Consider the following 16,065-nt stretch of genomic DNA (forward strand, 5'->3'; position numbering starts at 1 on the left):
GGTGGATTTCTCTTGATTTTCCCATGATGTCAAAGAAAGAGGCTCTGTGTTTGAGGTGTGCCTTTATATGCATCCACAGGTGTGCCACCAATTAACTCAAATGGAATCAATTTACCTATCAGAAGCTTCTTAAGCTCAGCATGGAATCATCTGGATTTTTTTTCTTTTTTGTTTAAAGGCATGATAAACTTAGTGTATGTATACTTCTGACTTTGATGAAAGTGATAAAAATACATGAAAATTCTCCCTCGCTCGATTCTGACATTTAAAAAATGCAAAAAATATGTTAATGTTTATTGATTTAAAACGGAAAAAGTTTACTCTGATTTAATGTATGACAGTAAAGAAATAAATGTTTTTTGTGTGTTTTTTCTGAAGTGTACAGTATGTAAATATCTGGTTTCATTTTCCAATAATCAGTGGCACTGATTATTCTGATCACTTTTCTTTTCATACAGCAGAAATCTGTGAACAGTGACAATGTGTTTCTTAAATAAAGAAAAATATGGTGAATTTGTTTAGTTACAGTTGTTGTTGTGATAATTTTGTAAAATGGATGCTTTCAATACACGTTGGTCACATTAGTAATATTAGTGAATATTCAGTTAATGTTATTTATTTCCCTTGTTGTTTCTTTCAGGAAATTATGACTAAGAGACAGTCTCAGTGTTCAATGTCTCACAGAAAGACTTAGAAATTGTGGAGTGTCTAGTTGTGACTGAGGATATGAGAATATGTTGTACTTTAATGAAACCTACAATGTTACAGGATATTTGTAAAGCTGTAGCGCCACCTGCAGATCTTGTGAAAATGACTTGACAATAAATGAAAAAGAGGTTGTCGAATCCAAGCTGTTGCTCGGTGGCTGCTGCTATCAGTGATAGAAGCTCCAGACACTTTACAGGTGATGGTTAAAGTCTCTCCTGGCTTTATAAGCAGTGAGTCTGGCTGGATGAGCTCAGTAGCACAGAACACATCTGTAAAAAGAGAAAAAGAAAAGGTGGACATGTCGAACTGAAAGGATCAGATGAAATAATAAAGCTTCAATCCAAACACTCACAGGGGGCGAGAGCCAGCAGCAGCAGTGGAGCTGAAGCAAACATGTTTGTGTTGAAGGAAGACTAATGAGAAGTGTTTCCTCTCTAGATCAGAACGCTGCTAATATTACAAGAGGAGATGCAGATTTGCATAAACATTACAGAGAGGCTGTGTTGAGTGCAGCTCTGCAGCTGTTAATCACACTCACACCCCGTTTCATCTCCATATCAATTTAATGTGGAAAATAATTCAGCTGTTTGTTATTATTAATAATGATATGAACGTGTTGTGATGTAATTAACGCTTCCTGTAACGGTCAAACTGATCTATTTCCAGATTCCCTCAAATTAATCTGAATCTCCACCATAATCCATGAATCCAGGATCTTCATGGTGAGTGTTGATGAGACTCGATCTCTCCACTCAGCTCAGCTGCACATAAATACTGCATGGACACACAGCAGTCTGGATTTGCATCATGACGTCATAACAGAAAACATGTGGGAGTCATGATGATGTAACAGAGAGGAACTGCAACTAATCCTTCAACCTACATTATCATAAGGTCTTGTTAGTGATATTATTATTACAGTTTTTAATCATGTGCATTAACATTAATAATTTTGTATTATGGTTTAAAATTACAATGAAAAAATGAACTAACTATAATCTCTTTGTTCTCATTTGTGGATTATTTATTTATTTATTTATTTAACACTTTCTGAGATTTGGACAGATCAGTGTTGTGTCTTGTGTCTTGTTACTGTGAACACTGAATGAGGAGTTTTTGTACAGGGATGTTGTTTATTCCTCTCACTGTGGTCGCCGAGCGCAGTAATACACAGCTGTGTCTTCAGTCTGCATGTTCTGTCCTGTTAATGTCACTGTGCTGCTGGACGTGTCTCTGGAAGCCTGAAACCTGCTTTTCAGTTTCTCACTGTAGTAAGTGTTACCATCCCCACATATACCTCCGATCCATTCCAGAGTTTTTCCTGCAGGTTGTCGTATCCAGTCTGTACAATAGCTGCCATCAGTTAATGAATATCCAGACACTTTACAGGTCAGAGTCAGTGACTGACCAGGAGTTAATACTGTGGATCCGGTCTGGATCAGCTCAACACTGTGAACACCTGTTAAAGAAAAGTTATTTTAATGATGTAAAAGCAAAAAGCTTTAAGGAACCAAAACTGTATTACATGTCAAATGTAAAAACCCTTACAGTGTACGGCTGCCAGCAGCAGCAGCAGTAGGGATGTAGAGATCATGGTGTGTGTTGGAGCAGAAGAAGTAAAAGCTCTTGGTCTTTGTTGCTTAAATCTATAACAGAGGAGGACATTTGCATAGAGACACTCCTTATCTTAGGGTCAAAATGGGATGGATTCTTATATACATAAATATAAATGAGAAAACTTCCTCATCTTTTAAACATGTCTGTATTTTTAGAGATATCTATCACTGCAGCTTGTTTGAACCAATAAGAAGCTTAAGGCAGGTGTTATTGAGTAAATTTATACACTTTCAGGTGTTTTCAGGTGAATTTATAATAAGAAAACACAGCAAACTTTATTTCTATTCATTTATCATTCTGTTTAATTTAGAACCTTACATTATAACAGCATTATAAAATACATCTTGTCATGTTACTGAGAAACCTCACAACCACAGGAGGATGTAGTTACATAAATTATAGTGTTTTTATTTGTCCAACCTGTGTTTAACAACCCAAATAACTAATCACACAATATGGAAAGAGTGAAAAAGAAGAGAAAATGTAGATATTTGTCTGATAATGACTGATACTGAATGAGTCTCATACAGAATACAGTTTGTGGATTCACTTTTTTTCACTTTATTTGTTGAGCTCTGCTGCCTCCTTCAGTTGTTTCAGTTATTGAAGCTCAGACTATGAGAACAGACTGTGTGTTAAACACAACACACTGCTGGAAACATGCTGTATTATTCCTGAATCCACTCATTAAACACTGATTCCAACTGCTGGTTAAAATCCTGTAAAATGAAGGGATTAATAATGGTTCAGAATGAAGACTCTTTCAATAATGTTATAATAATTCTTTTTTATTTAAAAATGACTTTGTGTGACTGTATTTTAAAATGCTGCAAACGATTCTGACTTCATTCCAGTGGAAGAAAGTGAAAGTGTGACTGAGATGATTTATTAGTTACACTGAGAGGATGTCTGTAACATGTCTCATAAGGTTTTTGTAAGAGGAATCCACTATTCTGTCTCACTGTGTGAGACGAGCGCAGTAATACACAGCTGTGTCTTCAGTCTGCATGTTCTGTCCTCCAATTGTTATTGTGTTAGTAGAAGTGTCTCTGGAGATGCTGAACTTATTTTTCAGTTTCTCACTGTAGTCTGTGCTCCCACCAGTGTTGATGTGTCCAATGTACTCCAGAGTTTTTCCTGCAGGTTGTCGAATCCAATGTGTTTCATAGCTCGTAACTGAATATGAAACCTTGCACTGGATGGAGAGACTCTGGCCTGGCTGGACTGTCATGGAAGCAGGCTGAGTCAGTTCCTCACCATGCACATCTGTGGAGGAAAACACATGGTGATATCTCACACAATATATGCTGCACCTTTATTCTTCATCTAGTAAATGAATGAATTTGATAAAGCACTCACAAGAAGCAGCTGCCAGCAGGAGCAGTAGAGATGTAGAGAACATGGTGTGTGTTGTTTGGACTGGAGTCTTCTCTGTTCTCCAAAGTTTAACAGACACCATCACATCATATAAATAGAGTGAGATCCAGCTCTGACACTTGGATTTGTTTATCTGCTGATGATGGGAGGAGAATGTATCTGAAACGTATTTAAATCATGAGCAGGAGATTCATCTGATGGAGTATCTGTTGGTTTATAAAGTCAACTATTTTATAAACATCTTGAACATAAGGAATGATTGGAGTTTTTCTTTTTGAATTGTTTGTATTTACGAATGATAAGTAGTTCATGCTAATAAGCATATTACACAAGACATAAAACACTTGTTTGTGTGATGTAATGTTCATGTTAAATAGAAAGTACACAGTATTGAATTCTATAGTAATTCAAATTCTTTAAAAATGACCTTATAACACTTTCCAGATTGATGGACAGATTCTCTAAGATAACTGCTGACGTCCTTCATTCTTGCTGTTATTTTAACACACACCTGAATGCTCCAGAAAAGGAAACTGACAAAACTTCAGTTTTTACAGTATAGAGATATTATAAGTCACATTTGCTAGTGATCAATTATTCAATGGCATTTTATTAGCAACACCTGGCTTCTCCATATTAGCTTCATTTTTGTTAAATAAATAATGAAATGGTGTAAAATGCCATGTGTTCTTGTTCATCTGAGATTTTATTATCTAATTTGAAGACCTGCTAAAGACTAGTTTTATTATTTTATACTACTTTTTATTATATCTTAAATATATATGTGTGTAGTGTCTGGTACCGGTCATTTTAGATTTCATGTCCCAGGCACCCTAAATTTCAACATCTACTCCTCAATTAACCGATGACCACTCAGTTTTACGATTTTATTGAGGGCTATACCCTCAGGAAATTAAGGAGCAAATAATTTTGAGTCAGGCAAGCCTTCCTTAAAAGAAGACACATTACAAAAAGGGTTATAAGAATGAGAACCTTAGAGTACCTTATCTTCAGGTTTTATTAGTAAAAGGAATGTCTCATTGTGTTTTGTGTGTGTGTGTGTGTGTGTGTGTGTGTGTGTGTGTGTGTGTGTGTGTGTGTGTGTGTGTGTGTGAGTTCAATCGGGGAAGCTGCATGGGGTTATCTGGTCTTTGTGTAGGCTCCAGACACTCTGACATTCATTGCAAGTAACCGTTTCCTCTACCAATCAATTTAGATGTGTAATTTTAAGTAGGAATCTTTCATTGAATCTTAAGGTGAATTTAAGTTTCTGTGACGATTTCCCAGTTAGGGTGTGATTAATTTTGAAGTTTAGGCTTGCCATTCCTTTCCTTCCTTTCTCTAATTTCTTCTTTCCAGTCTCTTCCTCCCTTTCCCCAATTTTAATTTCTTTTGTTTTATTTTATTTTAATCTTCGTTTTCCCTATTTCTTTTGTTTGTTTGTGTAGTTTATGTTGTGTTTGTCTCATTCATTAAATGGCATATTTTTGTGCCAAATAAGTGATTGTCTCTGAGTATCGCTCACAAATTAAGGTACCTGCAATATCTGGTCTGAACTACATGCTCTATTGAGTTAATTTAATTTAAATTACGGTATACATTAAAAGGAAAGCGAATCTTTCTTGGCTGGGAAGATACCGCCTTCATAGAATTAATAAAGGTACGCGGCCTGTTCGCCGGACGAACAGACCAAATAAGCGTAACCTTAATTCCAGTACCGTTAATTTCAACTTAGGTTAAAATATTTAGAAGTCACTATAACACGTTTTAGTTGCTTATAAATATTTACCTTGCTTCATATGAGTTAAACCCAAAATTCAAGAGGGTGCACTTTCTTTTTCACATGACTGCAAATATGTTGAGAAGTAAATTAATAATCTTTTATCAGTATAAATGTCCAGACAATGTTCACAACAGTCCAGTAAAAATTTATTTCACCTCCAAGAATCTGGAAATGTGGGTTTGTGATGTGACTGTAGTAAGTCTGTGTTTTTGTACTGATGTCTAAGGGGAAGTATCACTGTGTGCTACGGGCGCAGTAATAAACTGCAGTGTCTTCTGTCCTCATGCTGTTCATCTGCAGATACACCTGCTTCTTACTGTCGTCTCTGGAGATGGTGAAGCGGCCCTTAACAGCACTGGAGTAATATATGTAACTACTGCCACTGTAGATGCTTGCAAGCCATTCCAGCCCTTTTCCAGGCGCCTGTCTGATCCAAGCCAAGTAATGGCTACTAATGTCTAATCCAGAGGCTGTGCAGGTCAGTTTATGAGACTGATCAGGTTTGATGATCACTGGATCAGACTCGATCAGTGTCTGACTGCAGGAATCTGCAAGAACACACAAAGATAGCTGTTAAAGTAAAAAAAGAAGAAAAATAGAAAAATGTTAAATCGTGTCTCTATATGAAATAAATAATAATACTAACATTGAATGAAGATTGCTAGAGTAAAGTAACACAAAACTCTGCCTAGTCCCATCTCAAAGAATTAAAATGATTCCTGCTGCTGTAAATGAACACAAACTGCTGCTATGTTGTTGGGCTGAATGTTTCAGCATAAATGGTTCAAACACAGGATTTGGTTTGCATGACACACCCACTAGAGATATAAAAACATCCACAGAGGAACAGATAAGAAATCTATTTCTGTAAGTGTCACATTGTCAGGTCACTAACTGTTCTGTTTGTAGTATTAGTTAACGCTCCCTAACACTCCTGCTGCTTGGGTTTGAATTAGAATTTTTCTTGCACTGAGATTTACATAAATACATGAACTTTTCTGATCAGCATTTGTATTTAAATCAAATATAAAACCACAAAAAGTGAGTATAACTTTAGAATTTCTAAAATACACAGAATATTGTAGTTAAATATGTACACTCCGACAACAAAAACCGCTGTGAAGTCCCGTGGTAAATAAAATGGCCTGCATCTAACAGTCACAAACTCCACTAGCGATGAGCAGTAACTAGAATCTAACACGTACTTTTTGCCCCATTCCATCTTGATGTAAACACACACACCTCCACTGCGAGACTTATCGTACAGAGCTGCATTTCTGTCAGCTCGAAATGAGGTGAGCCCGTCTAGCTGAATGGCAGTGTCCATGACTCTGTCGCTGAGCTACGTCTCTGTGAAAACAAAGACACAGCAGTTTCTAAACATTTGCTGTGTAGTGCGTTCGAGTCAGATGTAGTCCAGTTTATTGTCCAGGGAGCAAACATTGGAAAATAGAATGGACGGGAAAGACGGCCGGCTGAGGTCTCCAAAATCAGGTGACGCCGAGGACCGGAGGCCTGGTCTCCGCAGCAAGCCGAGGTCGCAAAGCTTATCCAGCACATCAGTGTGCAGGTTAATTATTGCATGATTTCTGTATTTTATTCACTTCTGGCAGTTGTATACATGAACACCGCTGTCTCTGATGTCCATGTACTAGTAATAGTCGGGCTTAAAAGACGTAAATAAAAACCTAAAAAACAGCATGAAAGGAAAACTTTTATACTGAGTGGAGCTTATTTCAAAGTCAAGGAATACTTGCATTTATTCAGAAATGAATTCAACATCAGTGACAATGTCCAGAACAGTCCAGTAAAAGTGAGCAAGTGGGAACATGTAAAAGTCACTGTAAAATTTCTAGTCCTTTCACCTCCATAAATCTGAAAATGTGTGTTTGTCATGTGACTGCAGTAAGTTTCAGTGTTTTTGTACTGATGTCTAAGAGGAAGTATCACTGTGCGTGACGGGCGCAATAATAAACTGCAGTGTCTTCTGTCCTCATGCTGTTCATCTGCAGATACACCTGCTTCTTATGGTTGTCTCTGGAGATTGTGAAGTGGCCCTTAACAGTGCTGGAGTAATATATATCATTACTTTCCCAGGAGATATATGCAACCCATTCCAGTCCTTTTCCAGGTGCCTGTCTGATCCAAACCATACCATAGTAAAGAATGTCTAATCCAGACGATGTGCAGGTCAGTTTATGAGACTGATCAGGTTTGATGATCACTGATTCAGACTCGATCAGTGTCTGACTGCAGGAATCTGAAATAGAGGAATATTTAAAGGTAGGAATTAACATTAAAAATTACTTTAAAATATTTTTTAAATTATGTAATAAATAATACTAACATTGAATGAAGATTGCTAGAGTAAAGTAACACAAAACTCTGCCTAGTCCCATCTCAAAGAATTAAAATGATTCCTGCTGCTGTAAATGAACACAAACTGCTGCTATGTTGTTGGGCTGAATGTTTCAGCATAAATGGTTCAAACACAGGATTTGGTTTGCATGACACACCCACTAGAGATATAAAAACATCATGTGTTTCAGACAAAACATTGCTGTGTTAATTTTGTAGCATTGCTTAATCACACTCACACCCCATTTCATCTCCATATCAATTTAATGTGGAAAATAATTCAGCTGTTTGTTGTTATTATTAATAATGATATGAATGTGTTGTGAAGTAATTAACGCTTTCCTGAACTACACTGAACATTGTAAACAAACAGTGTAACCGAACATGACGTTCATTCTGGTATAGGCTGAAACCCTCTAGAGGCTTTATCTGACGAATCCAGAGAGAAAGAGCTGAGAAGATTCTAGATCAGGTGTTTTTAAATCCTAAAGAAGATTTGTAATCTCTAGTGAGCAGAAGAGAAAGCTGAAATCTAATATCACAACAGCTAGATGCTGAAACTATTCTTTATTCTTCTTCTTCTTTCTTAATCAAAAGTATAAAATAATCTGCTTCAAGAAATCGAATCAGAGTGAAGCAGGTGACTCGTCTTCTCTAAATTGCCCCTCGGTGTGAATGAGTGTGTGAATGTGTAACATGACCAGAATGTACGCTCAGTGTTCCTGGGATGGACTCTGGAGCCTGCACTCTGACCCAATAAAACACTTCCTAATGATGACCGAGTGACTGAATACATTACCCTGATTATTGTCTCGTGATACTGAATGATTATATGATTAGTTACAGTATATATGTCCTTACACCTCTAATTCCAGTAGTTTTGTTCTCTATTAATAAGAGCATAGACATTTGTTCTCTTCTGGACTCCTGAACACATAAAACCTGCAGACGCAGACGGGGAAAATGAGCTGCAGTTTATTTACAGAGTCATTTAAAGAACCGGAATATGAACATGTCTGATTCTGAACTTTGGGTGAGCAAGAGGATGTATTTGTATTATAACAGGGTGAATTTGCATAAACACACTTCAGCTGTTAGATTTCACAGTTTTATGAATCCTTCATGATAACAAGCAGCTGCTGCCCCCTACAGGTGATTTTTAATTCCAGGAGTTTGTAGTAGTGATGCTGCAGTAAACATCTACATTTCAGTTTGATCTCTCATCAGATTCTGTGCTGCTGAACAAACTCTGTGTTTCTAAATTCAGGAAATGAACCATCGACCTGTAGTGTTCCTGCAGCTGGCATCACAATCAGGAGGAATAAAAGCATGAATAGTACAGTATATAGTCCCAACTAGTCATCACAATCATTGATTTACCTCCATTCAAATACAGAAATACACCATAATGTACATGTGATACATAATGCGGATTATTATTATAAATATTAACTGCTAGAAGTGATTGTTATAAAGAGGAAGATCTGAGTGATGAGTGTGAATAGATGATGTTGTTTATAATAAAGGTCTCTGGGGTGCAGCTTCCTGCTGAGGGAATATTTACAGCTCACTAGGACGTGCTTGTGTAAGTTTTTGTACAGCTCTGGGACGTGCTTGTGTAAGTTTTTGTACAGCTCTGGAGTCTGTTGTGTCAGTGTGACTCTCGTGCACAGTAATAAACTGCCGTGTCTTCAGCTTTCAGACTCTTCACTTGTAGATACAGCAAGTTTTTATTGGTGTCTTTATTGATGGAGAACTGGCCCTGTAGAGACTGAGCGAATATTGTGCCAGTGCCAGTGTCAATGCGCCCGATCCACTCCAGTCCTTGTCCCGGTTTCTGACGGATCCAGTGCATATAGTAGCTGCCCATTGAGAATCCATAGACAGTACAGGACAGAGTGACCGAATCTCCAGGTCTCTTCACCACAGAATCAGAGGAAGTCAGGGACTGTCCATAAAAATCTGGAAGAGAAGAATAGAACTCAGTAATGTTATCTTATACTGATTATAATGCTTATAATCTTCACATAAGAAACATAAACATACATGAAATGAGTAGCAATAAAATACACTGTCCTAAAATCATCCTTCTCTGAGTTCTGCTTCACCCAGATTTAAAGTGTATGGGAGTGTTATCTCTCACAGAGCTCACTGGAAACTAGAGCAGCCAAGAACATGCTGTTTATACACCACTCTATTTGAATAGGAAGCGTCCATGACCACTATGGAGATGTTCAACCCACAACCACACGCTGCTCACTGGATAGATGAGTGGATGATAAGGTACTATGTAAATCTCTACAACAGAATGTTTCTCTATCAGAAAGGGAACCAAATCGAATCATTTTTAGAAGACACCTCACTCATCTAAGGAACACATTAGGAAACCTAAATGTAGGAATGGTTAAGTGGTGATGGTTTATTTCACACAGACGGCTTTCTCCTGCTCCTGTATTGAGAAGGAGTAAAGCTCAGTGACAGAAAGTAAGGAATAAAACACTTGGGGAGGTTTTGTTACAGAAAAATAATCAACAATGAATCAAAGCAGAGTTTCTGTTATCATCACAACATGAAGTCTTTTATTCATCACCATTCACAATTTTTCTTTTCTTTTATTATTTATTCATATGTTTAATCTTGTGTTAGGGCCAGAAAAACATGTTATTTCCTGTTATCATGTTCATTATTACAGCTAGAAACAGTCCTTCCCTCAACACTTGTCCTGATACTGAGGAAAAAGTACAAACTTTTCTGTCCTGAAGACTTTATCATGCTGTAAATAAAGTCACAGCTTTAACCCTGATCTCGCTCTGACACTGGAGACTCCTTCCAACAACACAAAATAAACATTCTGTTAACAGAAATCTTCATCATATCAAACACTGCAGATATTTTATCTTTTAATTAAATTTTCACAAACAATTTTTAATTCATTGTATTCCTAATTGTTTGAGAAGTTTTTAAATAACGTCTGAAGTGTTTGGAATGTAGGGATTAGTTACTCAATAAAATGTAGTTATTATTTCCTTAAAGAAGTGAATTGTGATGAGGTTGTTGTGCAGCACTGCAGCTTGTTGTGTCACTGTGTGGATCACGAGCGCAGTAATACACAGCTGTGTCTTCAGTCTGCATGTTCTGTCCCCGTAAGGTCACAGAGTTACTGGAAGTGTCTTGAGAGACCACAAACTTGTCTTTAAGTGAATCTTTTTGACGAATATCTCCATCATAATAAATTAAATTGATCCATTCTAAAGCTTTTCCTGCAGGTTGTCGAATCCAAGCTGTTGCTCGGTGGCTGCTGCTATCAGTGATAGAAGCTCCAGACACTTTACAGGTGATGGTTAAAGTCTCTCCTGGCTTTATAAGCAGTGAGTCTGGCTGGATGAGCTCAGTAGCACAGAACACATCTGTAAAAAGAGAAAAAGAAAAGGTGGACATGTTGAACTGAAAGATGAAATAATAAAGCTTCAATCCAAACACTCACAGGGGGCGAGAGCCAGCAGCAGCAGTGGAGCTGAAGCAAACATGTTTGTGTTGAAGGAAGACTAATGAGAAGTGTTTCCTCTCTAGATCAGAACGCTGCTAATATTACAAGAGGAGATGCAGATTTGCATAAACATTACAGAGAGGCTGTGTTGAGTGCAGCTCTGCAGCTGTTAATCACACTCACACCCCGTTTCATCTCCATATCAATTTAATGTGGGAAATAATTCATCTGGTTGTTATTATTAATAATGATATGAACGTGTTGTGATGTAATTAACGCTTCCTGTGAAGGTCAGATTGAAAAGTGATCTATTTCCAGTTCCCTCAAATTAATCTGAATCTCCACCATAATCCATGAAAATGATAATAATTAGATAAACGATCCTTTATGTCGTTATCAGTCATGTGTAGGCTGCACTCTAGAGAATTACATTAACAGATGATTCTCATGTCTGCAAATTTCCTGCTTTCTGTTATGAGAAGGTGAATATGAACATGGCTGAAGCTGTTAAAGCCAAACTTACAGTACAGAGGTACAGTTAGACTACGGAGTTCACATATCCAACCCATTCCAGAGCTTTCCCTGGTTTCTGTCTGATCCAGTGCATGTTGTACTCAGTCATATCAGAGCCGTGTATCTTACAGGAGATCTTCACAGTTAAAGTTGAGATATTTAATTCATGAAGTTACTGCTACAAACCTGAAGATAATTATTTTCTAATAATTAATGGCACTGATTACTATGATCACGTTTCCTCTTATACAGTAGCAGTCTGTGAACGGTGATAATTTATTTATTAATTAAAGAAGAATATGGTGAACTCTATTTACGTTTAATGTTACAGTTAATGTTGTTGGAGTTGTCTCTGGTTATTTCCAAACATCCCTCAATGTCTTTGGCGTATATTGTTTTACTGGAATCAGGCCAGATGACCCCAATCCATTCTAGAGCTTTTCCAGCTTGTTGTCTGATCCACAATTTCTCACACATTTACACAAATTCTAATTTGTTGATGTGATTATTATTAGACAAAGACACTACAGTATATAAAGTTCAGGTAAGTGATGTGATCATAATGGTCTTTAGAGATATAATATGGATTTAAATCAACAATATTAACATAAACAAATAACTAGCTTGAAATGTTTTGTGATCATTTCTGGGATATATATATATTTTTTATTTTTTATTTATTTATTTTTTTGTTAGACTCAGATAGATCAGTGTTGTGTCTTGTGAACATTGAAACACGTCTCACTGTAGTTCAAGAGCGCAGTAATACTCAGCTGTGTCTTCAGTCTGCATGTTCTGTCCTGTTAATGTCACTGTGCTGCTGGACGTGTCTCTGGAAATCTGAAACCTGCTTTTCAGTTTCTCACTGTAGTAAGTGTTACCATCACCACATATCTCTCCGATCCATTGCAGAGTTTTTCCTGCAGGTTGTCGTATCCAGTGTGTACAGTAGCTGTTATCAGTTAATGAATATCCAGACACTTTACAGGTCAGAGTCAGTGACTGACCAATAGTTAATACTGTGGATCCGGTCTGGATCAGCTCAACACTGTGAACACCTGTTAAAGAAAAGTTATTTTAATGATGTAAAAGCAAAAAGCTTTAAGGAACCAAAACTGTATTACATGTCAAATGTAAAAACACTTACAGTGTACGGCTGCCAGCAGCAGCAGCAGTAGGGATGTAGAGATCATGGTGTGTGTTGGAGCAGAAGCTAAAGCTCTTGGTCTTTGTTGCTTAAATCTGGCACTAAAACAAATTCCTCACATGTGAAAACATGCCTGGCAATAAAGCTGATTCTGATTCTGATTCTGATTCTGATAAATGAGAAAACTTCCTCATCTTTTAAACATGTCTGTATTTTTTAGAGATATCTATCACTGCAGATTGAGTTTATGTTTGAACCAATAAGAAGCTTAAGGCAGGTGTTAATGAGTAAGTTTATACACTATCAGGTGTTTTCAGGTGAATTTATAATAAGAAAACTTACAGAAATTATTGGTTATTTAGAACAGGAAACTTTATTTACATACATTTATTGCTATATGTAATTTGGAACCTTATTTTATAACAGCATTATTTAGTTTGTTATTATTAATAATGATATGAACGTATCGTGATGTAATTAACGCTTCCTGTGAAGGTTGCAAATCTGATCTATTTCCAGTTCCCTCAGATTAATCTGAATCTTTCTCTGGTTTCTGTTGGATCCAGTGCATGAGGTTCATGGAGAAGTACAGTAGGAGACAGAGACATACATGCAAATTTCTCATATTATATTTTAATCTTGAGCACCATCCTCTTTCATTCACATTCACAGAAGAGGACTTGCAGTCTCTGCTCACTTTATTCAACAATTTGGAATTTTCCCTACTCCATACACACCTGATTGAACTGTTATTGTATACATTTATATAGTCTCCAGCTTCTTACTGTCAATCAGTATGATTTTCTCCTTCTATCTATAATATTTAGAAAGCAGCACATCCTATTATTGTCATATATTGTACATATATTGTACTTATTACACTTATTACAGACCTATATATGAAATGACCACAACTGCATGATTCAAAGACTATTTATAAAATATGTAGAATTTTGCAGTCTGGTTAACTGCGTAACAAATATTACAAAACTGATACACCATGAATAGTAAGTACATCACTTTCCTGTGTTCATCACATCACATGTTAGATAGCAGCACTTTTCTTGTGCATGTAAAGTAATAGTGAACATAAGCATTGCCCCCCTTTTGCAGCTTTTTCGCCTACATGACCTACCCAACAAAAAGTGGTACAGCTCCCACATACTTTGACACACAGAGGATTTCTCATTTGAAAGAAGAGATTCTCTAGTTTCAGAGTAGTTGCAGTAACTAGTTGCAGATTGATTCTAGGCCTTACAGGTACAAAGTTACAGGGGTTTGAATGCAGGTTTTCATTTCCGCCTGGGTTGTTTACCTGATAAACTGATTAATCTTATTTTTCTGGAACATGTTAGGGACCAAATAACAGCTCATAGAGTCATTTTCACCAAAAAAAATTCAAGTCAAAAGACCCAAAAATGGATTTTATATGAATATTTTTCTACAGACATGGTCGTCTGGTGCAGTGTTTTTGTGTACTTGTTTACTATATAACTTTGAAATAAAAGGCTGCAGGCTCAGTCTGAAAGGCCATAAACAAGCCTAGACTCTCTCTCTATCACTCTGGTGTGAAAACAGGCCTGTAACTTGACACCCTGAGCTGTGAGAGGGACAAAAGGTCAGGGATTACGCAAGAATTCTTCTGCGCATCCAGTTCACGCAGACACAGTCAAAGAATGTAAGGCATGCCGCATACCGTTGGAATCGTCTGCTTATTGGCTAAACGGCTGTATAGGTCCCAGCCCATTTCATTGCTATTGGAAGGAGTAATTGTCAGTCAAAGGCGGGTTCCCAAAAATGATGTCATGCCACCATTGGCTTCTCAGCCGTCTATCTCTGCCATACAAGCACCGATTGGCTCAAATGAGGGCTTATTTGATTCGTTAGGACCTGGGCTATAAATATGACGTAGACTTTGAATTTTTGAATATCCCAATTAGGAGTTAGAGCGGCAAAACGAGATGATGGCGCACTTCTGTTTCCAGTTTTCAGAACACTAACGGAATATTTGCGGCGCGACCAGAGCGTTTTGGATTAAAAGGCTTACAGATTTCAATTCCTTGGACCTGTGTGGATTTTTGTGGATTATTTGTGTTGGAATATATTACCCCAGTGAAGAAAGAGACGCGTCTAAAGGTAAGGGAAAAACCGGTCTAGCGCCACCTAGGTCAGTTTTGTCCAAATTTTTTTTCTAATTGTATGAAGGCTGTGAATCATATTGTGCTTTGTGTGTGGGCTTAAAAAATTATTGAGAGTATAAACTTTACTAGGTAAATAGGTTTTTTCGTGTTTTTGGAGGATTTGATGCTTTAAAGTTGAATTGAAGCTTGTTTCTTGGTCATCCCCTAGTGGTCACTTTGACTTTCCTTCTCTTTTTTTTCATTTGAGAAGAAACTGCCCGGTTGTGTGGAATCGGAGACAGTAATTCATTTTGTTATAAAACCTATTGACTACTGTTATTCATATCTATATATTCTTATACATATTTAAATTTACTTACTTAAATATATAAGTATATACATTCTATATTATTATTATTATTATTATTATTATTATTATTATTAATAATGATATGAACGTGTTGTTACTGTATGTAATTAATGCTTCCTGTGATGGTCAGATTGAAATCAGATGTATTTACAGTTCTCTCAGATTAATCTAAATCTGTTCCTAGTTTCTGTTGGATCCAGTGCATGAGGTACATGGAGAAGTACAGTAGGAGACAGAGACTTACAGACATGTACATCACTTTCCTGTGTTCATCACATCACATGTTAGATAGCAGCACTTTTCTTGTGCATGTAAAGTAATAGTGAACATAGTGAGAGCTTAAACATTCAAAGCCAGAAAAAAGACATTCAGAAAACCTCAGGTTTCAAAGAAATCAATGAAAATATCTAAATAATATCAATGTTATTAGTTTTCTTTGTACAACATATTTAAGAATAAATCCTGTATTGCAATTTCAATATAAATCGAAACAAAAAACTAATTTTACTATATATCAATTTATCATTTCCTACAATTATGTACAAGTCAATCCCACTAGGACAAGGAACAATAACTTGAGTGAGC

The 16,065-nt window shown here is 36.8% G+C and overlaps 3 gene segments (V, D, J or C); all 3 read right to left on the reverse strand.

Moving 5' to 3' along the window:
- The window catches only part of LOC125138692, a 36,993-nt gene extending 26,967 nt beyond the window's left edge, over positions 1–10,026 (reverse strand). The window contains 1 exon segment of the V gene segment in view: positions 9,890–10,026. Within this exon segment, the coding sequence occupies positions 9,890–9,929 (40 nt within the window).
- LOC125138666 overlaps positions 1–16,065 on the reverse strand; it is a 52,198-nt gene that overhangs the window by 32,953 nt on the left and 3,180 nt on the right.
- Positions 10,520–11,531, reverse strand: LOC125138671. The segment is given in 2 exon segments: positions 10,520–11,250; positions 11,328–11,531. Coding segments are annotated over 2 exon segments (423 nt in total).

This window comes from Tachysurus fulvidraco, chromosome 15 (genome assembly GCF_022655615.1).
Source record: "Tachysurus fulvidraco isolate hzauxx_2018 chromosome 15, HZAU_PFXX_2.0, whole genome shotgun sequence".
In the NCBI taxonomy this organism is placed as follows: Eukaryota; Metazoa; Chordata; class Actinopteri; order Siluriformes; family Bagridae; genus Tachysurus; species Tachysurus fulvidraco.